Source organism: Schistocerca gregaria, chromosome 4 (genome assembly GCF_023897955.1).
Source record: "Schistocerca gregaria isolate iqSchGreg1 chromosome 4, iqSchGreg1.2, whole genome shotgun sequence".
Lineage (NCBI taxonomy): Eukaryota > Metazoa > Arthropoda > Insecta > Orthoptera > Acrididae > Schistocerca > Schistocerca gregaria.
The window spans coordinates 313,631,334-313,659,324 of NC_064923.1; the positions used below are offsets into that span (position 1 = coordinate 313,631,334).

At 39.4% G+C, this 27,991-nt stretch overlaps 2 protein-coding genes across 3 annotated transcripts in view; one reads left to right on the plus strand and one right to left on the minus strand.

Moving 5' to 3' along the window:
* The first annotated feature begins 10,786 nt into the window (after positions 1-10,786).
* Positions 10,787-27,991, plus strand: part of LOC126365882 (uncharacterized) — a 92,749-nt gene continuing 75,544 nt past the window's right edge. For both annotated transcript variants that reach the window (XM_050008579.1, XM_050008581.1), the window contains exon 1: positions 10,787-10,979. The gene's annotated coding sequence lies outside the window, so the exon portion shown is untranslated. The remainder of the gene's footprint in view (positions 10,980-27,991) is intronic.
* The window catches only part of LOC126365881 (dynein axonemal heavy chain 6), a 1,020,408-nt gene continuing 1,003,772 nt past the window's right edge, over positions 11,356-27,991 (minus strand). Inside the window, exons 69-70 of the mRNA XM_050008578.1 lie at positions 25,576-25,693; positions 11,356-11,746 (exon numbers count right to left, since the gene is read on the minus strand). Of these exons, the coding sequence (XP_049864535.1) occupies positions 11,517-11,746; positions 25,576-25,693 (348 nt within the window). The 3' untranslated portion in view covers positions 11,356-11,516. The remainder of the gene's footprint in view (positions 11,747-25,575; positions 25,694-27,991) is intronic.

Genomic DNA, 27,991 nt, shown 5'->3' on the forward strand with positions numbered 1-27,991 from the left:
ATAGTCTTGGCCAACATACTGTTTACGATCCCAGGTGCTAACGTGCTGGCCAGTGTTGCCAAGTCAGTGGTTTTCACTAAATCTGGTAGATTTTAAAAATATTTATGTAGTTTTACAGTAAAACTATTTTTATAAGCACTCGATACGTGCAATATACAGCAACAGCACTATTTAATTTTCTAACGTCTACTTGCTCTTAAATTTATATCGGCTACCCGTATTGTTGTGCGCCCGTATTGTTATGCACTGTAGTATTAATAAATCTCACTAGGTTGATTTAGGGGAAGGAACCACACGGCGAGGTCTTCGGTCTCATCGGATTAGGGAAGGAAGTCGACTGTGCCCTATCAAAGGAACCATCCCGGCATTTGCCTGAAGCGATTTAGGGAAATCATGCAAAACCAAAATCTGGACGGCCAGATGCGGATTTGAATCGTCTTAGCAGTGTGCTAACCACTGTACCACCTCGCTCGGTCCATGTGCATGCGTAGTACATATTATGCAGACACTTTTACGTAGCAGTTTATGTGGAGAATGGCGGCGGCGGCGGGGGTTGGTCTATGGCTGCGTAAGATACCGAATCCTTTGTGTACTCCGCTTTGCTTTGTGTTGTGCATTGCTCGATGTTTACATTTCTTGTGAAATGTGGGCAGAGGCTACTCTTTATGTGTTGCGCTGTGAGAATACGACTCACATAACACCAGATGAGATCAGCGACACAATGGCCATTCAAATTGTCCATCTTTCGCAGAAGCAGAGAACATGGATGTCGGGGTGCCGCCCTGCGGGTAAATCCTCGTTTGTTTACCTTCGTCCCCGACTGCCAGGGTTCAAAATGATTCAAATGGCTCTGAACACTATGGGACGTAACATCTCAGGTCATCAGTCCCCTGGAACATAGAACTACTTAAACCTAACTAACCTAAGGACATCCCACACATCTATGCCCGAGGCAGGATTCGAATCTGCGACCGTATCGGTCGCGCGGTTCCAGACTGAAGCACCTAGAACCGCTCGGCCAACAGCGCGACTGCCAGGGCCCAGGATACATTGTGCGAGTGATACCGGTAGTGCCGTTATTAAAGCGATGTTTTTTATGTCAGTGAATGTTGTTTTAGTGCTAAACACAGGTAAAACAAAGGCACAATATAAAAAAAATTGGTGCGTTATAGTAAATTTGCAGTGTCTAGAAACAGTTAAAGGTGGTGACACAATAGCATACCGTAAATTTTGTCATTATTTTGTGTTGGCGCGTTATGTTAACATACTAAGGCACTGCGCAAAAAAAAAAAAAAAAAAAAAAAAAAAAAAAAAAAAAAAAAAAAAAAACGCCCAAGACAGCAACAGCACCATTTTCTAGCGTAAGACAAATAAAAATGCCTTTCAAGACCGACCGTGAAAGAATCTTTAAAGTGAATTAAGCCCGAGGTTTCCGTGCATTATTTATTTCCAGCCATTGTGCAGTCATGTCATATAAACACATGTATTTTGTGCAAGGCTAAATTCACGGTGATGTCGGGAGAAACTTCAGGAACATAGAACAAAGTATAGTGCAATTATAAAACTTTTTTAAAAGAGGTGGAGCCCTCCTACGCGGGAATGACGGCCAACACAAACGATCTCTTGCCATTCCAGCATAAGTATTAGTTTTCAGTAATGTAAGGTCTCGCAGGATTTGAGTACAGCGATGTTTGCGTACGTCTGGTTAAGGTTAGCCATTAATACGCTCCCACCTGGAGACAGAATGCGTCGAAAGTTGGAACGAAGGGATTAAAAAAAAACACTCTGCGATAGATGGGTAGCCGGGTTGTAAGAGCAGTAGCGGTTTCCTTGCTGCCCTCGAGGGTTGGGTTGTTTGGGGGAAGAGACCAAACTGCGAGGTCATCGGTCTCATCGGATTAGGGCAGGACGGGGAAGGAAGCCGGCCGTGGCTTTTCAAAGCAACCATCCCCGCATTTGCCTGGAGCGATTTAGGGAAATGACGGGAAACCTAAATCAGGATGGCCGGACGCGGGATTGAACCGTCGTCCTCCCGGATGCGGGTCCAGTGTGCTAACCACTGCGCCACCTTGCTCGGTGTCTTGAAGGATAGGCTTAGTTAGTAGACGGTATCACGCAGTTGACGTTGTGCGGTGGTGTTTCTCGGTGACTGCTGCTGGGTGCCGGTGTTGATTAAGTTATAAAACATGTACTAGGGCCCTATTTGGTGGAAAACATGCAGCAAGATATCGGTGACAGCATGTATAGCATCTTAATTGGTGATTCAACAGATAAAAGCCTGACAAGAATTGCAGACCAGTGGTTAGAGTTTCGGACGCACTTTGAAACTCGAATCAGAGACAAGTGGTACACAGCAGAAATGGTTTATGTAATGTTTTCTGATGAATGCAATTTGGCATATTTAATATTTTTAAAGACGATTCTTTCACCTTTGTTGATGGTCAATAAACATTTTGAATCCAGTGCATGCGATCCATGCAAACTGTTAAAATGACCTCGTTGTGTTAATAGAGTCATTAATGAAAATGTTGTTGTCCTCATATATCCTGCACAAAGAAAATTAAATGTAAACTTTGAGGAGCCCTTAGACCCAAAACCATATCTAGGATATGAATTCGAAAAACAGATTGATGAATTGAGAGAATCTCAGTTACGCCGAACAAGAACGCGACCTACATCAAAGATGCATTCAGTTTGTCTGCCAGTTAATATTTCAGTTGCTGCAAAGACTTCCAGACAACATTGAAGTTTTCAGGAAAATTTCTATAGAATTAGACAGCAATACCATACGTGTTATAGAATTAGTCAATATTTCAAGTGCAGTTCCTTCACTTTAGGACGATATCAGTGCTTACGACAGAGAGTCGAAGTACGATTAGATTAGATTAATACTTGTTCCATAGATCATGAATACGACACTTCGTAATGATGTGGAACGTGTCAGGTTAATGAAAGATGTCTGTACAAGATATTACATTACACAAAATATTGCATGACACTAATGCTTAAGTTAGTTTTTTTCCCTCCCTTAATTTAAAATTCAGCCAATGAGTAGAAGGAGTTGTCATCTAGAAATTCTTTTAATTTATTTTTAAATGTTGGTTAACTATCTGCCAGGCTTTTGATGCTGTTTGGTAGGTGACCAAAGACTTTTGTGGCAGCATAATTTACCCCCTTCTGTGCCAAAGTCAGATTTAACCCTGCATAGTGAAGATCATCCTTTCTCCTGGTGTTATAGCTATGCACACTGCTATTACTTTTGAACTGGGCTGGATTATTAACAACAAATTTCGTAAGTGAATATATATACTGTGAGGTTACTGTGAGGATCCCTAGATCCTTAAATAGATGTCTGCAAGATGACCGTGGGTGGGCTCCAGCAATTATTCTGATTACACGTTTTTGAGCAATAAATACTTTTCTACTCAACGATGAATTACCCCAGAATATGATACCATACAAAAGCAGTGAATGAAAGTAGGCATAGTAAGCTAATTTACTGAGATTCTGAGATGGACGAATTAATACGAGCTGCTAATGTCTGATGCAGGGGCTGATTGTTGTGTTTTGATTTCCCGACGTTTCACTGCATTACTTACAGGAGACTCAAGAACTCGTTTGCCTCGGCTACCGACCCTTTTTCCTTTTGTCATCTTCTTCCAGTGCACCGTCGCTTCTCCGTTTGCCCCTTTATCTTGTACAGTATATGAATGGTTTCATGGTATGTCTGACTAATTAGAAGCCACATCCACTTACGGTATATAATTCGTGATGCTCCAACTGTGGAAGGAAAATTGAATAGATGCTATTTTGTCGGAAACTGACATTTTGAGGCCGTGGCTGTGTACAAAATACATGTTGATTTTTACAGAGAAGATAACAGCAAACAGCCTCTAACACTAGAAGGACCGCACCCGTCATTTTGACGGGTATTCTACTTCTGTAGACATATTTCTCCTAAATGGATTCAAGAACTGGTCACATTTTCTGTAGCTTTTCATAAATATTTGTTAGGTAGACGCCTGCAAAGAATTTACCTACCAGGACCATTCTGAAAAATGCCCAAACAACTCCTACTACAAGGACCGAAATCTGTCATGTTGACGGATACCGAAATGTGAACGATAGCTCTCGGACATGTCCAAAGCTATTGTTGTTTACCACCCTAATTTGAGTATTGTCTTCTGCAGACCCATTGTCAATGAGCAATGAAACTTTGTTGCTCAAGTGGCGCAGTATCAGGATTTTAATTGTTTCATAATGACGGTTCAAAGGCACGGTTTACCTGAAGAAGAAATTTTAAAATATTTGATGTCAATGTCAGATGGTAAATCCGAAGGAGAAGATCATCGTGATGTTTGTGAAGCTGATGCATTACGAGAAGATGACACTGCAAACGCTCTTGATAATGAGGAATATATCCTTCCCATCAATGGAATTAGTGACTCTTAAGACAGCGATATTGCAACTACTGGACAAGAGCAAGCCGATAAGTTGCAAACCAATGTTGCTTTACCTATAGCAGGTACGTTTTTATAGCTATTGTATTACTGTTTTATATTTTATTGCAACTGATCTATCAGCAATCATTATAAACTTTTCCATTTTGCTGTATTATAATTTGAAATTCACTGTTTTTGTTGTAACTGAATTTTTCTATTATATACTGCATATTGAAATACGTCAAACAACAGTGTGCGCTTACCTCTAGCTAACAGCAGAAGAGGCGTTCGTGGCAGAGTGAAAGGAAAAATTCAGATGGTCTGAAATCCTTCCATTGGGAGTAGTAAGACGGCTATTGACGCAACGACATGGACTATTACACCTAAGAAAGCTGTTTCTGGAAGACGTCCACAGCAGAACATTATGGAGGTAGTACAAGAAGTCTGTCAGGGAAGGTACATATTCTAGTGCATGGAGATTGCTAATTGATGACAGTATGCTTCAAAATATAAAGAAGTGTACAGAAAATAGAGCGTCGATGCAATAAAAGCCGCAATATCACTCATGTATTTCCGAGGCGTATAGGCAACAAATAACTTTCCGTTGAAGCTGTTATGGTCGAATATATGGGGACCAGCATTTTTTTTTTTTTTTCGGAGCACAATGTGCAGAAATAAGTTCAGCGAAATTTTGCACTTTATGCGATTTGACGAAAAGAGCACATGCTCACATAGACTAAAGACAGATCGTTTTTCACGTGCTACCCCTGTATCCTTTCATTGCCAATTCTATGCTGTGTAATAATCTAGGTCAAAATATCACTGTGTATGAGCAACTGTTTCCGTGCAAGGCTAAATGCTATTTCATTCAGTACATGAGCAATAAACTTGACAAATTTGGAATAAAGTTTTGTCTTGTAGTTGATACGAATTCTAAATATCTGGTGAACGGGTTAAATTACCTAGGCAAGTGTGAGCAGCGTCCCACAAGGGTTCCCCTTGCGGAGCATGTTGCAATTGGTCTTATTCACCCCTTTGTATCCGCAGGAAGAAACATAACCTGCGATAATTTGTTCACAATGAAATGCCTTGCAGAAAATTTGAAACGTTAGAGTACAAGGACTGCAGGCACAGTGAAAAAATCTAGAAGGGAAATACGTCGATCGGTAAAATCTGCTGTAGCACCTTTGACCCAACTATTCCTTATAAGTCGGCTGACATGACTCTAACATGCAATCAGGGAAAAAAGAACTAAAATGCGCTTATTTTGAGTTCAATGGATGACACAGTAACTGTTGATGAACGACATATTAAAAAGCTACCAGCGTCAGTGGCCTACTACAGTACCACCAAGTACGACGTTGACGTAATCGATCAAATGGCTCGGCTTTACACTGTGGAGTATGGATGCCGCAGATGGCTTATGCACTTTTTTTTATCAACTCCTTGGACTTAGCAGCTAGAAATGCTTGGGTACCGGTACTCTATAAGGAAGTAACAGGAAAAAAATAAGCAGACGTCAGTTTATATACAAACTGGCAGAAGAGTTGGCTTCAGCACATAAGGCCGCAAGGATACAAAATACTCTTCCTGATACAGTATCACAGCACTGAAACATTCGGAAGACTTGTCAAATTGGAGGGTAGTGGCAAGAATAGAAGCAAGAATCTAAGGATAAAGTGTGACAAGTATGTTTGCAGACCATGTTTAGGCAATGCTGAACACACCTGTGCGAGGTGTCACGACGCAGCAGGTGGTTTTGAATGAGTAAAAGTAGGGTTATAAATGTTCTCAGATATTTGTGTTAAAACAAATGATTTTCTTTTCTATAAGATTTATCCATTCCACATTTTGTTTCATAATGTTTTGATTAATTTTTAGGTATAAAAAGTTCATTGTACCATGTAATTCTACAGAAATAACTAAAACTGTATCCTGGCAAACTGTATAACTTGTCTGAAATAAATTTATGTATGTTAAAATGTGTTTAATTTTTTTTAAAAAATGGCAAATGAAACTGTACCCGTCAAATTGACGGGTTGATCCTTTGAGGTAGATCGCAATCCCCGGTACTTCTAGTGTTACAGTGCTATTTATTTACATAAATAGCGTCGTTACCGGTTTCAAACCGACAGATTCATCATCAGACGGCTCGTTCACGTCAATATACATTTCTGTTGTAGTCACCATTAGTTTCACGTTGTATTCCCCCATATGGTGACATTCCCTTGTAGTGATGATGCCCGACGACGAAAACACGATGTCAGAAACCGTCTATTTAACTATAATTGTGCCTTATAACAATTTCAAACGATGTAAACAAATTATTAAAGTGGAGTTATTTTAGTTTCTTATGTCGAAAATTCCTCGCCATTACGTTTCAATGCTGACTGCTTGTGTTCGTGCAGTAGCGAAAACTATATGAACCACCTTTTTGATATATATGTACACACATAACGAAAAACATGTGAGTGTGAGTGGCGCATCATACCGGTATGGGGAAATAAAAAGTGAAAACCGATGTAGAACTGCAACAAAAATGTATCTGATGATGAATCTGTCGGTTCGAAACCAATAACGGCGCTGTTTCCGTTACTAAACAGCATTATAAAAAGTGGCTGGTTGCTGCTATCATCTCTGCAGGAAACAACTTGTAAAGTGAATAAACTGTTTCGAAAGTCTTAAAGGTGATTACTGTTTGATAACAAGAACTTCAATATTGCAGTATTAGGCTGTAGTAATGCCTGCTAATGATTTTATTTTTGTCAGATGATATTTTAGTCAATAAAATCAATAAAAGGTTAGAAGTTAAGTAAGTTTTGAATTTAATGACCGACCTTTGTGATGCTTGCAAACTTAGCTGAAACGCTCCAGTAATAAAGTCACTTATCGTGGGGACTGGTATCACATTGTGGTGAAGGCAGAATACTGGTTCGAATCCTGCCTCGAGCATGGATGTGTGTGATGTCCTTAGATTAGTTAGGTTTAAGTAGTTCTAAGTTCTAGGGGACGGATGACCTCAGCAGTTAAGTCCCATAGTGCTCAGAGCCATTTAAACCAGAATACTGGATTTTAAAGATGAATTAAAATTACAAGGTGACATCTCATTCACGTTTCTTAAAATGAACGTAATGATGAGCTTGCAGAAATAATATCGATTGATAGGCATTTTTATCAGCAATATACAAAACGGCGGTGCCTCTACATAGCTGGGCCCTCGCGTTATTTAGTTTGCGAACTTTGTTCTTGAGCATGACTATTCCTCTGTGTGTTAAATTTATCGAGTCTTTTCGTATGAGTAATCCGTGAGAGGCTTCTCTTCCTTCGCCAGTATCGTTGTCGAGCAGCTATACCTCAGTTTTTTGTCTACAAGGAATGTTCCTTTGTTCTTCCGCGCCTCTTATAACATCAGATCTCTGATAACGTCGAATCTTAACAGAGATTAATTTTTTTCAAAAGCAGATCGCACTTTACTTTGTGCGCACATACCACTGCCACTAGAATACTGTGACGCTTGAGCGGAAAAGAGCAATCGCAAAAATTTGGGGAAAGACGCGTGTACGCATGGGCGTTCTCGTGTTCACAGGTTGCCTCTTTGCGCAAGCGGTCTGCTATGAATTCCCGTCTTTGCTTGAGAGCTTGTGTTGCGTTTATTGTGATAAATTGCGACAGAAAAAGAAAGCGCAAAAGCGACTGTAGGTAAAGAAATACATAAACAACAGAGGTACGAGAAATACCAAGTGAAGAAAACGTTTTGTCTGCAAATTTCAGGAAGTTACAAAGAGATTTTAGATGTTCTGTTTGGGAAACTGCTACGATAAGGTTGTCAATAAAATTTTGTTGGCTAGTAATTTGTGACTTATGCACTCGTTTGAGATATTTATTCCTCATTTCAAAACAAAACATTTCACATCTATCAAATTTGTAACTATTAATGTTGAATAATTGTATTTATTATTTCATTCTTTTATACCTCTTTTTTCACTGTAGGAAACGCTAAGCTTGTAATTTTTGACATATTTTGTTCCTGTACAATATTACAATTTGTGTCTTAGCGTCTGTAAGTACTGTTCATGTATGATTATGATTCGTTCCATATCCATGCAATTCTCTTGCTTACTGGGTTAATGAAAAACGTATAAATAAATAAAAATAAAAGTGATTATTCCTGAAACTGAAATATACTTAAGGGAGGTTATAAGTCGTTATGTGTAGGTGAATCTATTTTCCATGTTCATTTGTATTTAATCATAAAATATAATACTTAGATTAACATTCTCGGACGCGACAAATTTGTGAATTTCGTAGACGTGAGGAGAATTCACTAGAACGGAGGTTGTGATTTTTTGCGACATCAGTGTGCTTCATTTCTATTTTTACTAACTTTTTAAGGAGCTACACATAGCCCTTCACTTCTTTTGTTCAGCTCTCAGGCTTCTCATTTGTTGCGTTTTAAGCCGCCATAACACGAATATTCATCCACAGTTTTCATATACACTTTTCATAATTTTTTGGCTTATTCTCCTCAGTTTCCCGACTTCGAAATATACGGTTCTTATCAAGAAATATGATCGGAGACGTATTACCTAACGTGACGCTCAGGGCAATACATCCCGAACTCTCACCCAAATAATCTTCAGAAGCAGACTTTTTTGCCTCTTATATCTATAAATTTATGCGTGCTTCCTTTTGAGTCAACAGACATTATTACACATAGAAGTCTTTCAAGCATAACCTGAACACACTGCACAAACAGGCACATATGGGTACCAGCTACCTGTCGTCTGCCAAAAAGTGCAGATTCACACCGACGGCGGGTAGCAATGCGCTATGCGCACGGCCTACATTTTCAGGAAACAATGCATGCGTACTTGCGCTTTTGGAAATTTATACTTATGCGCAAGGTTGAACTCAAATAAGGCATCGTGTGCACACACTTTAATAGGGATTAACAACAGGAGTATCTTCTATTTTTAATAACTCAGGGTCGACCACGAAGAACCGGCCCGAAGTATTAGACTGTTCATTCTTGCCCGCTAATCGCTATGTATTGTTTCGAAGCTGTTGCGAATACATTTTGTATGTCAGTATTTCTTTATTACCTACTTATTACAATGTTTATCTATTTTTTGTTGTATCTGCTCGTGGCAGGCAACAATTCGCGCGTAGTGGGCGAGCAGTTCTGAACGCGGGGCCGGTTTTTCGTATGTGTTTAATATAGTCTGAAACAATGCGAGAAGAAAAATGATTTCTCAACTGCTGGGCTATATGTCACGAGAATAGCACTGGGATCCAATGGAGGCTGGTTAGGGCAGCAGCGATGACAGTTGGTGATTTCCTAGTCGCCTTTGCAATGGTTAATAAAATGCGAATTAATCGGACGACGAATGGACACTGCACCTAGATTTGTTCAGAGCTTTCAAATCCAAAGGTTTGGCAGTTGTTTCTGCCGGTATATCGGCCGTTTAAGAACCACATTATGAGTAATTCTGTCCAGTTGCTCAATATGGATATCTTGTGCCCGGCAACACAGGTCTTATACAGAAATTTATAAACATTTATCATTTTTTGTCGCTCACTGTGGATACGCCGTAACCGAGAATATTGTTTCAGGCACGAACAATAAATCCATTCCTGCCACGAGAAATATTTATTTTATTATGTTTATTTATATATATAAACGTCAAGCATATTTCATAGAGAGGAAATCGGCGTACTTGCATCATATTTCACATCATAAGACGTACGAGATTGAACAAAGTCTAGTTAACATTTCGGAACCGTTCATCGTGTTGTACATTTATAGTGCTTTCAGACTTGTTTAAAGTTGTGTGCAAAGTACTGCTCGTGAAAATAATTTTGAAAGTTAAAAAACAAAAATTTTAGATGCAGGTTTGATCTTATTGGACGGGCTGTCACCCAGCCCCCACTCACCAGCGCTGTCCCACTACTGCTCACCACGGGGACTTTTGGCTGCTGAGTTTCCTCCCTGGCCCGGTACGCCCCTCCTTAGCCAACCTGGTCATTACGGACTCCTCCATAGTGACCATATTGATGGCGAGCTTAGTGCGGACGCTGGATCGACATGGGAAACTGAGCACCAGTTCTCCCGCCCTCATACCATCCACTACACCTGGCCTCCTAGTAGCTGGATTACAGGAGCACGCCACTGCTCCCGGCCGATAGAAGTGACTTAAACAGAGGTATTTGTCACTGGATTCACTCACGGATAGGTAAACAAAATACATTTTAATTGTATCCAAGTCATACTGGCGCTTTATTTCAGTGAATTTTGTCTCTCTGTTTCATCTACCTGAATTCATGTTGTAATTAAAAGCGACAGCGGTGTACATACATATTTGCTATATTCGCCATGGTTTAGTTACTTCGATCGTCGCGAGATGACACCGTGCTTCTGTTGTAAACTGCTAGATGGCACTACAGAGGTTCAAACTAGTTGCTCCCTTCATTCACCGTGCTGAGTGTCAACTTTTTCTTCGGACAGTGTATTATGCGAACATCACATAAAATACTTAAGTAAATATCTGCCTTTTACAATGTGGATGAGTTTTGAAACGCGTAGTGTGAAGCGTGAAAAAATGTGTTAACTGGTGCACTGTTTAATGTAAATAATCTAGTATGTAGTACGTTGTAATTAGGTGGAATGAAGTGAACAGATGTAGGAAATTATCGTACATAAACTCTTACTATATTGTTTCGCAATATCGTTTGAAGGAATGTAGTGTTAAGAAATTAGTATTGCATTTGCTGTGCCAGCTGCTTCTCGGTTGCCAGTTTTCGGAATAAATAAATGTATAAGAAAGTGAGACGATTGTGCTCTGTTATTGTTTAATATTCTACTGGATGAATGTCTATTAATTCCATATAACAATAGAAACAGGATGGCAAAGGAATTAGTCAGTTGTTCGAGAGCAGAAAATTCGAAAATTATATACAAATATCCCAATCTCTTTATTAAGAAATACAATTACAAAAGCTCCTTCTACGTTGCAGGACACAACACCAACCTAAATAATAAAAACAAATAAACGTGCAAATAACTAGTATGCATATTCAGTCCGTTATTTGCGTTAACAGAGCTGCACCTTTCAAAATCCAGTAGCTTTCCTCTTGCTTTGAAGGTAGATAAAAAGCAATGACGAAATTGGTACTATGACCCGTAGTTGAAAGCACCCCAGCACGTTCAGATGTTTTATACAGTGGTGCGACATATCTTATTCCTTTGTAAGTAAGTGCAGTTACGGGCGTCAGTAAGGTCACAGGAAGAGGAGGATTCATTTCGCCTGTGAACACAGAAATTGAAATTTATTTTTTATCAACATCAAAGTGCACCCTGATGGCTCAAATAATAACTGAGTTATCAAAGTTCAAAGTGTGCAAAAAAATTTAATCAGTCAATTTTGGTTCACTCTCAAAAGGGATCACTCAAATTTGATTTTTCTTGGCACCATTGAAAAGAGCTCACCTTGGTTGATCATAAAAAGTTGCTTTTATTTTAGAGACTTTGCATTTAAGAACAAATAAACTTATATTTTCATTACATTACATTTCTCGACATTTCAACTTGAATGAATAAATTGTAAACTTTGATTTACCATTACTCAGGATCTAAGAGTCCTGTCACGCTGAAACTTTGTGATCCTGTTCAACTTTTTGGGTACAATATCTTAGCTGTAAAACAAAAGGTGAAACTATGATAAATTCATCAGTGTGCTATCAAAGTGGCTCATAAATCTTGCTGTGCCAAATTTTGACTATACTTTATAGCTTTGTATCTACTGAAAGAATGACTTTCTGAAGCTGATACTTAGGTTACATTGCTCAAATAATAACTGGGTTATCTGAGTTCACCTTGTCTGATCAGAAAAAAGTTATTTTTTATTTTCGAGACAGACTAGTTCAGTGTTAACAATGTTCACTGTCAACAGTGGAGTTTGGTAACGTGCTCCGACAATCAGTCTGAAGCACACTGTTGTGTAGTGAAGAGTGTTCAGATGTTGTGTGTGCCTTTTTAAATGATTTAAAGTATGTTGCCATTACTGGATTAACATCTTTTTTCGGTAAGTAAAAGTTCTTTCAAGGTAGGGGGTCACTCCTTAGAAATGTTTATCAGGTTATTTAATTTTTTTCAAGGAAGTTCCCATTATCTATGATTGTTAATATTTTTCAGTTGGAAATATACACCATTTCTACTTTATCTAATATCGAAACAAACAGTAATTGGAAGCATAAATTTAATTGTAGTGTAATGGATATCACTGAGGTTTCAGTACCACGTGTCCTTGACCTTGCAGATAATACTGCATGTCATCTGAAAACATTCTTCATTGCAACCAAAGAATTTTCAGTAGAGCAACAGGAATTAATAAACCAAAGAAGTGAGATATGTCTTACTGAAAGTGCACAAATATGCTTTCATCACAAAGCAATACTTGTGGACAAATATGACTTTCTACAGAGATCTTGTTGTAATCCTTGTGGTGCAAAGAAACATTCTGTTAAAAAGGGTTTACGGATTGTCAATGTGGAAGCAGCAAAACAATTGCAATGTGAAACCTGGTCAGAAGATCTGTCCAGCTTCCAGAAAACAATTTTTAGCAAAGAAAGCAGAAAAATCACAGTCAGCGTCAAACCAGTCAGAAGATGAAGCATATCCAGAAATATCAATCGATTCAAGTCTAACCGCTTTAGGGGTCTCCCCTCTAAAATTTCAGAAAGTATCAAAAAGGGATGTGAAAGGTTAAGCAAAACGAAAAATAAGTGAAGCTTAAGAGGCAACTGCAAATAACATTGCTGCTGCTGCTGGAGGATTCACCAGGAAAGATCTTCAAACACCTAGTACAAGCGAGACATGTCCTGATTGTGAAGATTATAAGCAGCTGATTAAAGAATTGAAAGAGAAGTTGTCAAGGCAGCCTGAAAAATTACAAATACTGACATTAGTTCCACAAAGCTGGACTATAAAAGAGACAATGCAAGAATTTGATGTTTCAGAGAGGATGGTAAAAGCAGCTACAAAGTTGCAGGCAGAAAGTGGTGCATTAGCTCCGCCAAAGAGCAAGTGCGGCAAGAAGATTCCAGATGCTGTAAAAGAAAAGAGTGGTAACATTTTTTTCAGAATGAAAAATTTAGCTGAATGTCCAGGTATAAAAGACTGTATCAATTATAATAGAAGGAAAGTAAGTTTTGGTGCAAAAATACATTCTCCTGAACAATTTGAAAGAAATTGTTTGCTGCATATTGGCTTCAGCATGGGCCTAAAATTGGATTTTCCAAATTTTGAGAATTTAGGCCAAAATGGTGCATCACTGTGGGTGCTGAAGGAACGGACTCAGTCTGTGTTTGCACCAAAATGTGAAACTGATGCTTGCAAGCACTCCAATTAAAGAAGATTATGAGTCTGTCTGCTAAAACGGTGTGTGATTTGGAATCCGAAGACTGCATGCTTCATCGCTGTGAAATCTGTCCGGGATAAGAACTACTGGAACAGTTTTTAGAAAGTAGTCTTGAAGACAGTGATCCATATGATACCACTGAGTTCAAACAGTGGGTGCACACTGATAGAGGCACATTAGAAACCAAGCAGATGACCACCGAGGATTTTATTAAAGATATGATTGCAAAAATGGACAAACTTTCCACTCATCATTATGTTAAACTCATCATTATGTTACAAAGCACCAGAGCACACCTAAACTGCATAAAAGAAAGCTGTAAGCCAACTGAACTGATCATATTAATGGACTTTGCTGAAAATTATTCCTTCATTGTCCAGGATTCAGCTCAAGGTTTTCACTGAAATAACAGCCAAGCAACTTTACACCAATTTATTGTATACTTCAGAAATAACTTGGACATCAGCTACTGTATAATAAGTGACAGCCTGAAACATGATGCACTCACCGTACATGCTTTTATAGTGAAATTAATGGAAGATTTAAAGTGTCTCCGTGGAAAAATCAGACGCATTCACTACTTCAGCAATGGGTCAGCAGCGCAGTACAAAAACTTCAAAAATTTTCTTAATCCCTGCCGCCACCAAAATGACTGGAATCTCTGCTGAATGGAACTTTTTTGCTACAAAGCATGGAAAATCTCCATGTGATGGAACTGGAATAATTGTAAAGTGCATGGCAACTGAGGACTAGATTTTGACACCAACAGATTTGTTTAAATACTGTACAAAGAATATCAGAGCAACCCAATTCATTTTTGTTTCAAAAGAAGAAATTGAAACATTAAAAACTGAGCATGAAGCAAGGTTCAAAAATGGCCGCACAGTATCAAGAACAAGAGCAAATCACTATTTTGTGCCATTAAATGAAAAGCGAGTTTGTGTTAGAAGAGTATCCGTGATACAAATTTTTATGTGGCAAATGTTGACCAAAGTCAAGCAACAGTTTCATTCAAAAAGATTACAGCCTTACAAATGGGCCAATTCATTGCCTGTATATATGATGGAAATGGTGTATTGGTAATGTGTCTGAAGTTTCAGAGGAAGAAAATGATGTTTTAGTCAGTTTCATGCACGCTAATGGACCTGCACAATCATTCTGTTGGCACTAGGCAGGATGCTGTTGGATTCCAAACCAACACATTATTTCTGTCAGTCCAGCTTCATCAGCAACAAGAATGGGCTGACATTATAGCTTGTTAGAATCAACTGTAATTGCTATTAGTAACAAATTTCAGCAAATGAATCAGTAAGAACTAAAATATTTGGCTTGGGAACCATAAAGAGTACAACTGGTACATGTATTTTTTAATGTAATATAAACGTAAGTTTATTTGGTAGGAGAAGATTTATGAGCCACTTTGATAGCACACTATGATGAATTTACCACAGCTATGATATTGTGCCCAAAAAGTTGAACAGGATCACAAAGTTTCAGCATGACATGTCTCTTAGATCCTGAACAATGGTAAAACAAAGTTTAGTCACAATGTCAAAAAATGAGCTTTTACAAAAAGGTGGCTAGTGGCCCCACCATAGCCTACTAATTATGAAGCTGTAAATTGGCAGTGCTTCATGTAAAGTCTATAGGTACATTCTGCAAAAATTTCATCGAAATTGTAGATGGTCGAGTGGGGACCCGTAGGCCACTTGACATGGAATGACCCTATCGAAAAAGATTTGTATGTTCGGCTGTTGAAGTTGTATTGTAACTGAAAATCCAAAATATTTCATCAACAGTGTTAGCTGTTCACCTGACAGAAGTCCTAAGTCATTTTTTCAGGAAATTGTTGTATTAAATAAGGTTAGCACTTACAAAGGAAACAACAAAATAATATTGTGTGGTGACCATATCAATGGTTATTCAAGGTACTGAGTGTGAAAGAGTATCTTCGCTCAGTTGTGATCTCCTACAATTTGCATAACAGTGTCTGTGACAACACTAGAATTACTACAGTGCTTTTGCATTACTTTATATTGTTGCCAGGCTGATAACTGTAAAATAGCAGTAACTGAAATAAATCTAATCAGAAAGATCAAGTAATCTGAGAAGAACAAAGTGGGAAGCCCAGGAAACACTATATTAAATAACATGAAATGCATGACAATAACAATCTGCCTGAAGAAGGCTGGACTGAAATTCAAAGTGACAAAGACTGTGCAAACAGTTTCAGCCTCTTTATAACCAAACAGTGTGAATATATTAAGAATTAAAGGAGCCACTTGCTGAAAAGCAGAAGTCTTGAGTTGTTTTTGGTAGGCACACCTAAGAGAAGAAAACTTGCTAACTTTCACATTTATCCTTTGGCGCACTAGAGTAATGTGTACAGGCTTGCAGCACACGCATGCCTAAGGAAAAACACACACACACACACACACACACACACACACACACACACACACAATGTGCGTGCATGCATAGGTTGGTATGACTTTGACCATCTGATCATCAGGATGAATGGCCACTGCCAAACTGTTGTCCATAACAAAGTTGACCACTCGGTGGCACAACATGCAGCTGAGAGCAACATGCTCAATTTCAGTGATTGCTGCACAACATGAGCCATTTGAATCCTTCTCTCCACTGCCAACTTCTCTGAACAGTGCAGTGGGAAGGTACCCCCACAACACGCTCTCCACTCACCCTGGTGTTAATCTCAGGTTACTCACTGACCGTGTCCCAACTCTGCTCTGACCACTGCAGTTCGCACAGCCTCAGCTGCTGTGAGAATCATCACTGCAGCTGCGCTGCTGATGCCCCTCAAGACTGGGTATGCTTCTGCTCTGCAACCCAGATGTCATGAACTGCAGAGAACCCCTCTTGGTACCATAATGCCAATGACCGCTGGGATTAGGTGCCTGCCCGCAAACCGGGGTATCTCCCTGGGGCGGAAATTTCAGGGGGTGCCAAATTCATATTCTTGAAGGGGAAAAAACTTTTTTCACAAATCACCTAGCATCCAATGCACTTCAAACTATCAATTATTCATATGAATTTGAAACACATCCCTGTTGGTTTTTGAACACATTCTAAAGTGATTTCTGAATGAATCTTAAGTTGATTTTTGAATGCGTGTATGGTGTACCTTGATGTCTCTGCCAGGGTAATCCCCATCATATCTAGAAATAAACTTTCCTGCAGACGAAAGGGGACGGGGTACACAAGCTGAGCGGAATAAAGCCGAACGGGCGAATGCTGATCACTGTCTGTTAAAGTGGTTGACTGAGTTCGTGAATGATCAGTGTTGATATAATTACTAGTGAAATCCATAGATTCAGACTACCAGAGTGGAAATCAACAACTAACAGGAATAACAGGTAAGAAAGATTATGTATTATCTTCTCGGTATATCCAAGAAGATGAAATTGTGACAGAAAATTTTTGGCCAGACCACTACACTAGTAAGGGCCAGTTATACTGTCAATTCTGAGAGTAGCACGTAAAACACATTGTACGAACGTGTAATGACGCCTAACTATAGAATAAACGCAGGATAACTAAACTGCCGGAGAACAAGTTTTGACACTGGTAGGAATAGTCACAGAATTAGTGATTACAAGATTATTTGTTAGAATGGGGAAGAAATGGGGACATCACACAAATTATGGAAGAATATGATTCCAAATTTATACAAAAATTTCGTACTACTTCTTTTTGATCTCGTGCTTGAAAAGCTGGAGCGTATGAATGAAATGTGAAACTATTTCCGAACCTAAAGCTTTTTGCTTGTAGTAGGCCTAATAGGCATTTGATATTGGTACTTCCTGAATTATATTCTGCCGTGTTAAAAAAATGAGCATTTGCACCAAAACAGTCTCGTTTATTTGGTGTATTGCAATTACTGCAAAATTAGATGGGCCTATTTCCTTTTATTGAGCAGTGACAAAATACACGTAATTGGATTTAGAAAGCACACCAGTCTTGGGCACTATTTGTATTAGCAGCTTTTTCAGTATTGGACTGCTACATTTTGTTTTTTCATGTAGCAAAACATTTTGATGATCTTTGATAAGGTAGTGATTCTTCCCAGAAACGAAAGCACGTCATACAAAACTGTGGCAAGATTAGAGAGAAAAAAAGAAATGCCAGGACTTAAGGACTGAAGAAATGTTTACGGTCTTGCTTGTCGCTTGTCTTTACTTGTTTTATGTATTCTATATTTACTTTTATGTCACACAAAACAGCAAGTTGTTAGCCAATAGGCAATAAAGAGAGCAAATTTTCTGACGAGATCTTGTTCTCCCAGTTACAAATAGTCCCATTGAGTATTAATTGTGAGGGTGGGAGCAGGAGAAGCACCACAGGACATTTTAATTTCCACTGTCCTGAATATAGTTTGATAGTGTCCATTACAAAATATTATACATTTGAATTCAACAGAGCGACATTGCGAAGAATGCTGTGTGAAGAGGCGTGGCGCTGCACTTTGGCGCACTTACGACCAAATATGTCTTACATTTCATCGAACACATATGTTGTATGTATCAGACTTTCAGAATGATGTGCTCTACAAAATGAACATATTTTTGAAAAGTCTATTTTTTAAATATTTGGCCGTCTACCACAAACGCTTGAGAGAGGGTGGGGGGCCTCTATGTAGCATGGCCCCAGTTCGGAAATATCATTGATCTGGGACTGATGCACAGAACAGTCTGAGTTGTAGTAGGGAGGTGGGTAGTCTCTATGTGCCCCATGTTTACATTTAGTGATTCTGCTGTTTCCTCTTCGTTTATTTGCTGTCACATCAATTGAAAACAAAACAGATTTCTGTGGCCGGAAGCTATCAAGTGAATTAAAATACATTCACATAATTACGGAAGGGCTAAAGTATATTACAAGTTTTAGTTTTCAAATTTCATTTTATTTCTACCTTTCTGACAGTAATTGTTAATTGCCTTGCAGAACAATGAAGTTATTTTTCTCAAGTCTGCTAAAGAAATTTGGGTTTTATTAATCTTTTCCTCTGAGGCAGTCAATTTATTTGAAACAAAGTGTTTGACTCCACACTGTTGGCTAGTTTCAACTGTTCGCTGCATTTCAAGTGCATGTTTTCATCTTCTGACACTTATGGTATAAAGCCATAACAAAGAACCAAACATTAGAGAATACAGTACTGACACTCCAAGACGTACGTATACTTTAAGCTGAATTATGCATTTTAGTTTGGGCCACGAAATTCCGATGCTTTTGAAGTATCCTATGATGCCTTGTTTCTTTTATGACATAATGTAAGATCTTTTAATGTTTTACACTATGAACATATGACCATCCAGCATCATCATAGCTATGCAAGTGTAGAGATGCCTGTCATATGGCACTCTTTGGCAGCTGCTGAAATGAACCTATTTCTAAGAGGTCGCGGCAAAATTCTGCGAATGGATGTTTGAAAAGCAAATTTCCTTTTATGAAAGATGAACTATGTGCGAGAATGTATGATGAATTTCTTAAATCACAGAACGTTTGAATCTCAATTAAAAATCAGCTCTTTGAGGACCACCATTTAGAAGATTTTCAATCCCAGATCAGTTATTTATGAAAAATGTACTGGCACAATTCTGTGATGTATCTTAAAGTGTAACATGCGCAAAAAAGATGACCATTATATGTCAAAGCGCAGCTTCTCTTGTAGCTTATTAATATTCGAGACCAATATTACATGCAAATGCTTTGCTTTCCTTGTAGCAACCCTACGTATATTAATTTAAACCTTTAACTTTTCCTATTTGTGTGATCGTGTTACTTAACACTGATATTGCTATTGGCTGACTACATGACGTGTCCTATGCTCTGAATGATGCATCAGCAGAAGCGATCACGTGACATGAGCTATAACTGGCTTACAAAAGTGCATCACAATCTCTATTTCAATGCTTCAGAAAGTAAAATGCGATGTTTGGTGGAATTCGAATTTATACTTTTGTAGTATGAAAAGCTAGTGTACATGTTGCTGCACATCAAAGATTTTTCCAAAAGTGAGTCTTTTTTTTTTCCTTTGAGTTTTGTTTGCTAAAGTGCTGGGAAATTCTATGGCAGTGTATAAAACAACAACCATTCAAACGATTGATAAGTTTTACAGTTCTGAGGAAAAGTATACTGCCACTTAACACGAAGAAAGTGTATTTTCACCCGGGAGAAAGTGTATTTTTAACTGGGAAATCTGTGATTTTTTTTTCCTTGTGTGCGTATACAGTTTTTTTGTTTTTCCACTGACAGATCTGTGTGAGGCTGACCTGCACCTGACAATGAGCTACCACCCAGTTGCCAACAGCATGTTGGAATGTCTCCATCGCACCTTGAGGGTCACCCTTGCTTGCCACAACAACAGGTGGACTGCTGTCTTGCTGCTGGTATATCTCAGCCACCTGGTCGCTTGTGAAGCCAACCTTGAGATGTCAGCTGCCAATCTTGTTTATGACCAGCTGCTTGCCATCACAGGTGACTTTCTGGAGCTGGCTGACCTGTTTGTAGATGACATCATTCCTGAGTTCATCACTGGCTTGCAGGATTGCATGGTTCGCTTGTGACCCATGTCTACCCAGTGCCATGGCACAGAACTTTCATTCAAAGTGATCTCGCGTCATGCACCCACATTATGCTGTGGATAGGTACTCACCAGCCCCCTCTCTGATTATCCTCCACCGGGTGCTGAAACGGGACTCCCTAGACATCTGCACCTGCACAGCATGCTGACCAGCACCTCTGTCGATGGCTGAAGTCTGCCTATGTGCTGGCCGAGCTCATACCATGCAGCTTGAGTACAATCTACACCAACAAACCGTAGACACAAATGATGAGCCAACACCACTGACAACACTATGCCAAGTACCCCCATCATTATGGCCCACAAGATGCCTGCCCACAACACTACATCTACATCTGCATCTACATCTACATGACTACTCTGCAATTCACATTTAAGTGCTTGGCAGAGGGTTCATCGAACCACAATCGTACTATCTCTCTACTATTCCACTCCCGAACAGCGAGCGGGAAAAACGAACACCTAAACCTTTCTGTTTGAGCTCTGATTTCTCTTATTTTATTTTGATGATCATTCCTACCTATGTAGGTTGGGCTCAACAAAATATTTTCGCATTCGGAAGAGAAAGTTGGTGACTGAAATTTCGTAAAAAGGTCTCGCCGCGACGAAAAACGTCTATGCTGTAATGACTTTCATCCCAACTCGTGTATCATATCTGCCACACTCTCTCCCCTATAACGTGATAATACAAAACGAGCTGCCCTTTTTTGCACCCTTTCGATGTCCTCCGTCAATCCCACCTGGTAAGGATCCCACACCGCGCAGCAATATTCTAACAGAGGACGAACGGGTGTAGTGTAAGCTGTCTCTTTAGTGGACTTGTTGCATCTTCTAAGTGTCCTACCAATGAAACGCAACCTTTGGCTCGCCTTCCAGACAATATTATCTATGTGGTCCTTCCAACTGAAGTTGTTCGTAATTTTAACACCCAGGTTCTTAGTTGAATTGACAGCCTTGAGAATTGTACTATTTATCGAGTAATCGAATTCCAACGGATTTCTTTTGGAACTCATGTGGATCATCTCTCACTTTTCGTTATTTAGCGTCAACTGCCACCTGACACACCATACAGCAATCTTTTCTAAATCGCTTTGCAACTGATACTGGTCTTCGGATGACCTTACTAGGCGGTAAATTACAGCATCATCTGCGAACAGTCTAAGAGAACTGCTCAGATTGTCACCCAGGTCATTTATATAGATCAGGAACAGTAGAGGTCCCAGGACGCTTCCCTGGGGAACACCTGATATCACTTCAGTTTTACTCGATGATTTGCCGTCTATTACTACGAACTGCGACCTTCCTGACAGGAAATCACGAATCCAGTCACACAACTGAGACGATACCCTATAGCTCCGCAGCTTGATTAGAAGTCGCTTGTGAGGAACGGTGTCAAAAGCTTTCCGGAAATCTAGAAATACGGAATCAACTTGAGATTCCCTGTCGATAGCGGCCATTACTTCGTGCGAATAAAGAGCTAGCTGCGTTGCACAAGAGCGATGTTTTCTCAAGCCATGCTGATTACGTGTCAATAGATCGTTCCCTTCGAGGTGATTCATAATGTTTGAATACAGTATATGCTCCAAAACCCTACTGCAAACAGACGTCAATGATATAGGTCTGTAGTTAAATGGATTACTCTTACTACGCTTCTTGAACACTGGTGCGACCTGCGCAATTTTCCAATCTGTAGGTACAGATCTATCGGTGAGTGAGCAGTTGTATATGAGTGCTAAGTAGGGAGCTATAGTATCAACGTAATCTGAAAGGAACCTAATCGGTATACAATCTGGACCTGAAGACTTGCCCGTATCAAGCGATTTGAGTTGCTTCGCAACCCCTAAGGTATCTACTTCTAAGAGACTCATGCTAGCAGATGTTCGTGTTTCAAATTCTGGAATATTCCGTTCGTCTTCCCTGGTGAAGGAATTTCGGAAAACTGCGTTCAATAACTCCGCTTTAGCGGCACAGTCGTCGGTAACAGTACCATCGGCACTGCGCAACGAAGGTATTGACTGCGTCTTGCCGCTTGTGTACTTTACATATGACCAGAATTTCTTCGGATTTTCTACCAAATTTCGAGACAATGTTTCATTGTGGAACCTATTAAAGGCATCTCGCATCGAAGTACGTGCAAAATTTCGCGCGTCTGTAAATTTTAGCCCATCTTCGGGATTTGGCGTTCTTCTGAACTTTGCATGCTTTTTCCGTTGCCTCTGCAACAGCGTTCGGATCTTTTTTGTGTACCACGGGGGATCCGTTCCATCTCTTACCAATTTATGAGGTATGAATATCTCAATTGCTGTTGCTACTATATCTTTGAATTTGAGCCACATCTCATCTACATTCGCATAGTCAGTTCGGAAGGAATGGAAATTGTCTTTTAGGAAGGCTTCTAGTGGCACTTTATCCGCTTTTTTAAATAAAATTATTTTGCGTTTGTTTCTGATGGATTTGGAAGAAATGGTATTGAGCCTAGCTACAATGACCTTGTGATCACTAATCCCTGTATCAGTCATGATGCTCTCTATCAGCTCTGGATTGTTTGTGGCTAAGAGGTCAAGTGTGTTTTCGCAACCATTTACAATTCGCGTGGGTTCGTGGACTAACTGCTCGAAATAATTTTTGGAGAAAGCATTTAGGACAATGTCGGAAGACGTTTTCTGCCTACCACCGGTTTTGAACAAGTATTTTTGCCAACATACCGAGGGTAGGTTGAAGTCCCCACCAACTATAACCGTATGAGTGGGGTATTTATTTGTTACGAGACTCAAACTTTCTCTGAACTGTTCCGCAACTGTATAATCGGAGTTTGGGGGTCGGTAGAAGGAGCCAATTATTAACTTAATTCGGCTGTTAAGTATAACCTCCACCCACACCAATTCGCACGGAGTATCTACTTTGACTTCACTACAAGATAAACCACTACTGACAGACACAAACACTCCACCACCAATTCTGCCTAATCTATCTTTCCTGAACACCGCCTGAGACTTCGTAAGAATTTCTGCAGAACTTATTTCAGGCCTTAGCCAGCTTTCTGTACCTATAACGATATCAGCTTCTGTGCTTTCTATTAGCGCTTGAAGCTCAGGGACTTTTCCAGCGCAACTACAACAATTTACGACTATAATTCCGACTGTTCCTTGATCCAAGCACGTCCTGTAATTGCCAAGCACCCTTTGACATTGCAGCCCATCACGCACTTTCCCGAGGCCTTCTAACCTAAAAAACCGCCCAGGCCACGCCACACAGCCTCCGCTACCCGTGTAGCCGCCAACTGAGTGTAGTGAACTCCTGACCTACTCAGCGGAACCCGAAACCCCACCACCCTATGGCGCAAGTCAAGGAATCTGCAGCCAATACGGTCGCAAAACCGTCTGATAAACTACAGTCGAAAGTGCTCTGGAAAACTCACCATGCTACACTGGTGCTCCACCTGATGCTCCAACTATTGCTGACACTGATGCACAGGATGGTCCTGCCCTGCTTCTGTACCTCTCCTGGATCCTAAGACCGACCCAGTGATTTCCCCTCACAGTCATCAACTGCCGGGCATGCTACCTACACTGCATTGCAGCCCGCCACATTCCCAGTGTCATGCCCCCGACCCGACGCCACCCATCCTGACACTTGAGGCTCCAGTGCCTCATGCTTGCAGTGCCTGGCATGTGCACATACAGATGTAAAACAAGGGCACCCTGTCAACACCACTTCACAGCCACCCGGCAATACTACTGCACCCTTGCCTTTGCAGTCGTGTGCCAACAGCCATGCCCTCTGCTTGTGAACATCTGCACATGCAGCACTGGACAAGGCTCATACCATACCATGGTGGAGGTGACTAAGTAAGCTACGGCACATGCTATAATGTCAGCTGCCCTCACTTGTCTGTCTGTTCAGGCAAGCATAGCTCGTGAAGTGCCTTCCACTCCCTCTCCTCCCAAGCTGTCCCAGCTTGTCATGCACAGTGTCATTACTGAGCAGCACATACAGAGGGGGATGGCAGGAGCATGCTTCTATGCATCATGCTATAGAAGCAGCTATATAATATACAACAAGTACATTACAAAAAAAAGAGGGTGGAATTACAGTTTAAACATGATAAAGATTTTGTAAGTATTGTATTCATTACTTTGAATCGTATCACATAGCAAATATCAACCAATAAAAGCATTTCCATAAAATTATAAAGATCAAAAGTCCAATAGTAAATAGCTTTTTGAAAGAGTAAATATTTTTCCCTAATATTCTTCAAATCAATAGGTATTTGATACTACACACTTTCTAAAGCAGCCTTTTATCTTCGTTGGGTTCAAGCTATCGCCATACCAAATTTCATCGAAAGTAGTTGAGTGGGTTGGTCGTGAAAACATAACAGAGAGAGTTACTTTCACATTTATAATACTAATATGGATAAAATTTCTAGTACAAGTTTTAGGTGATGTGCTCTATGTGACTTCAACCTATCTATCTCTTCTTTTTTTCAGTTCCTTAATCTTCTTACCCAATATTATCTAATGTGTAGAGTGCCAGTTTTGTTTCCCCTAATGACACCATTTTCCTGAGTAGTCCCTGCCTGGAGATCCAAATGGGAGATTAGTTCATGTCTAGAGTATTTTACTTAAGAGGATGCCTCCACCATTAAGGCATGAAATAGAACCACATGTCTTCAGATATAAAGGCTGTCATTTGTCATTGCTTTCAGCCATTTGCAGTAGCAGCAAAGCAAGTCTATGTTGGTTGATGTTATAAGGCCAGATCAGTCAATCATCCAGACTCCTGCCTCTGCAACTATTGACAAAGTTGCTGCCCCTCTTCAGGAACCACATGTTTCCCTGGCCTCTTCACAGATCTCCCTCCAACGTTTTTCCACCCGATTCCACCAATGTGCATGGTTCACAAGGTTGCAGTCAGAAGTAATTCCAGTAATTAATAAAGTAAGCAGATCTCGTGTTAGTTGTAATTTGTATATTTGGTAGAAATAATATGCAATGGACTGCAATGGACATGCGTACCAGTGTATAATTTGACTCCTTCCACATCCCTGAAGGTTCTCCTTCATGATGGAAATCATGGAACACATTGTATAAATAAATGAATATATAAAACATACCAGGATTTGGATCACATAGTGTCATTGTCTGAAGATCCCATCTTGAAGCATCTAGAAATATTCCATGCACGAGGACTCCATCACTTGGTCTTTTTAGTCCTTCATACATTTCTGGAACCTAGAACATAAAATACTCTTCTGAGAAATGTCGTCTTGCATACAGAAAATCTTAGCTTCTGTTTGTCTTGGATAAGTGTTTTCAGTTCTTGGTGTTACCCCCATTTAATTCCCATTTAATAATGACAAGCTGCTCTCTTCATAAATGATTACTTTTTGTGTGACTGTGGATAATATTTTTTCTGACAACTTAATGTGCTACCTTACAATGCATAATTTTCTAACCACTAGCAGAAACAATGAAATACAGAAGAGGAAACATAGTATTAATATATGACTGAACTCAACACTGATATCTTCCTGTCTCTAACAGAATATTATCACAAACATATTGATCAGATTGTATCATCACATACAGTTACCTAATGTCCAGTAAACAGACATTAACATCGTTGTTCCTAACATTGCTGGACTAGTTTCATTAGGGAACACTTTTTTCTGCTCTAGAAACAAATATTCTTAAATATGGGACTTCATAACATATGTATGTAAATGCACTGAGCAAACATTCTTCAATAATCATATGTAATTGCAGTTGAACAATACACTAAGTGATGTAATTAATAGTTAGTGCAGATGAATCACTCCAATGTCAGTTGCAACTCGTATCACTACATTATAACTCTGACATAACCGCTTGTTACTAGATGTTGAAACAGGATCAATTGAGCAGAGGTGAAAAAATTACATCAGACACATAAAACACAGAAGAAACTAGTTCCAAAAGCTTTAAAGATTGTAAAGGGAGAAAAAACAGTAAAATAAATTACATGTAGATGCAGAAAGGAAATAAGTCATGAGACAAAGAAACCTAATATGCAGGAAAGAACCTGTAAGTAAAACTAATATTTAATAATGTAATAGGCATGAAGATCAAGCAGAAACAAAAGAATGTTTGTGCTTAGGTCCATTGCACTTGTTTGTGAAAGTTGGTCAGTCTGATGATTGACCCAAGGAAACATGCAGTGCCATCCTACAGATTGTTTCAGTTCTGTTCAGATTCCTTATTTTCAATTCCACACCAAATTGTGTTATTTAACCTTCTCCATACAGAGAAGACAACATTTAACAATCATGTACCATGTTGACCAAAACTGACTGAAAGCCCACTCTGAACCTTCATTCTCATAAATCTATCCACTTGTAACTCAATCTCACTTGCTTGAAACCACTTGTTGAAAATGTTCGTGGAATACCTACTCTCCAACATTACGTTACCTGTCTAGTTTAATTCCTCCTTAATGACACTTACTTCTCAAATGGATGAAATAGGAGCCAAAAGCAATCTAAATATTTTGGACATTTTAAAACTGTCGTGTAAACATTAAGAAAATAAGAGATTTCATTGTTGAATCCAAAGGAAAGAGCATGTAGATAGAAAGATTACATTAAGGACTTATATGAGTTATAGTAGAAGAAATGTTTATCTATTTGCCAGGTGTAGGAGATTCAGTATTGGTGTGACAGAGATTTGGAGTACTGGCTGAAAACAATCAGATGGGATAGATGATATTCGTCTGGAATTTCTTAAATCATTGAGGGAAGTGACAATCATGATTATTACTGTAGAATCAATGGGAGTGGAGACATACTGTTGGAATTTTGAAAGAAAATTATCCATGTAATACCTAAATAGTAAAGGCAGATAAATGCAAGAAATATTGTACAATCAGCTTGACAACTCAGGCATACAAATTGCTGAGATAAATATTATAGAAAGCAATGGGACTGAAAACTGAGGATCTGTTGGAGAATAATGTTTGGCTTTAAGAAAGGAAAAGAAACCAGGGAGAGGGTTTGTATGTTGCACTTGATAATGGAAGTGAGACTTAAGAAAAATCTAAACACTTAAATAGAATTTATAAACATAGAAAAAGTTTTTAACGAATAAAATAATCACAAGACGTGCAGTCTTTATATATATATAATTTAGGGACAGATGAGTAATATACGAGAACCAAAAGGAAACAACAAAAATTAAAGCCCAAGAGAGAAGTTCATGGACTGAAAAGCACATTTGGCAGGAATGCAGTCTTTCTTCTCCATGGTTAAATCTGTGTATCAGAAAGAAAAGGTTAAGGAATGGGTTTAAAATCCAGTGTGAAAGAATATCTGTGACAAGGTTTGCTGATGATCTGGTTGTCCCCTGTCGAGAATGAACCGTCTATTGAACACACAATATAATTTGAAAGCCAATCAAACAAAGATGAAACAATTGTAGAGTGGTAGAAATGAGGTTAGGCATAAATGTAACATCAAAATTGGGGATCATGCAGCACACAGAGTGCAGGAACTGTGC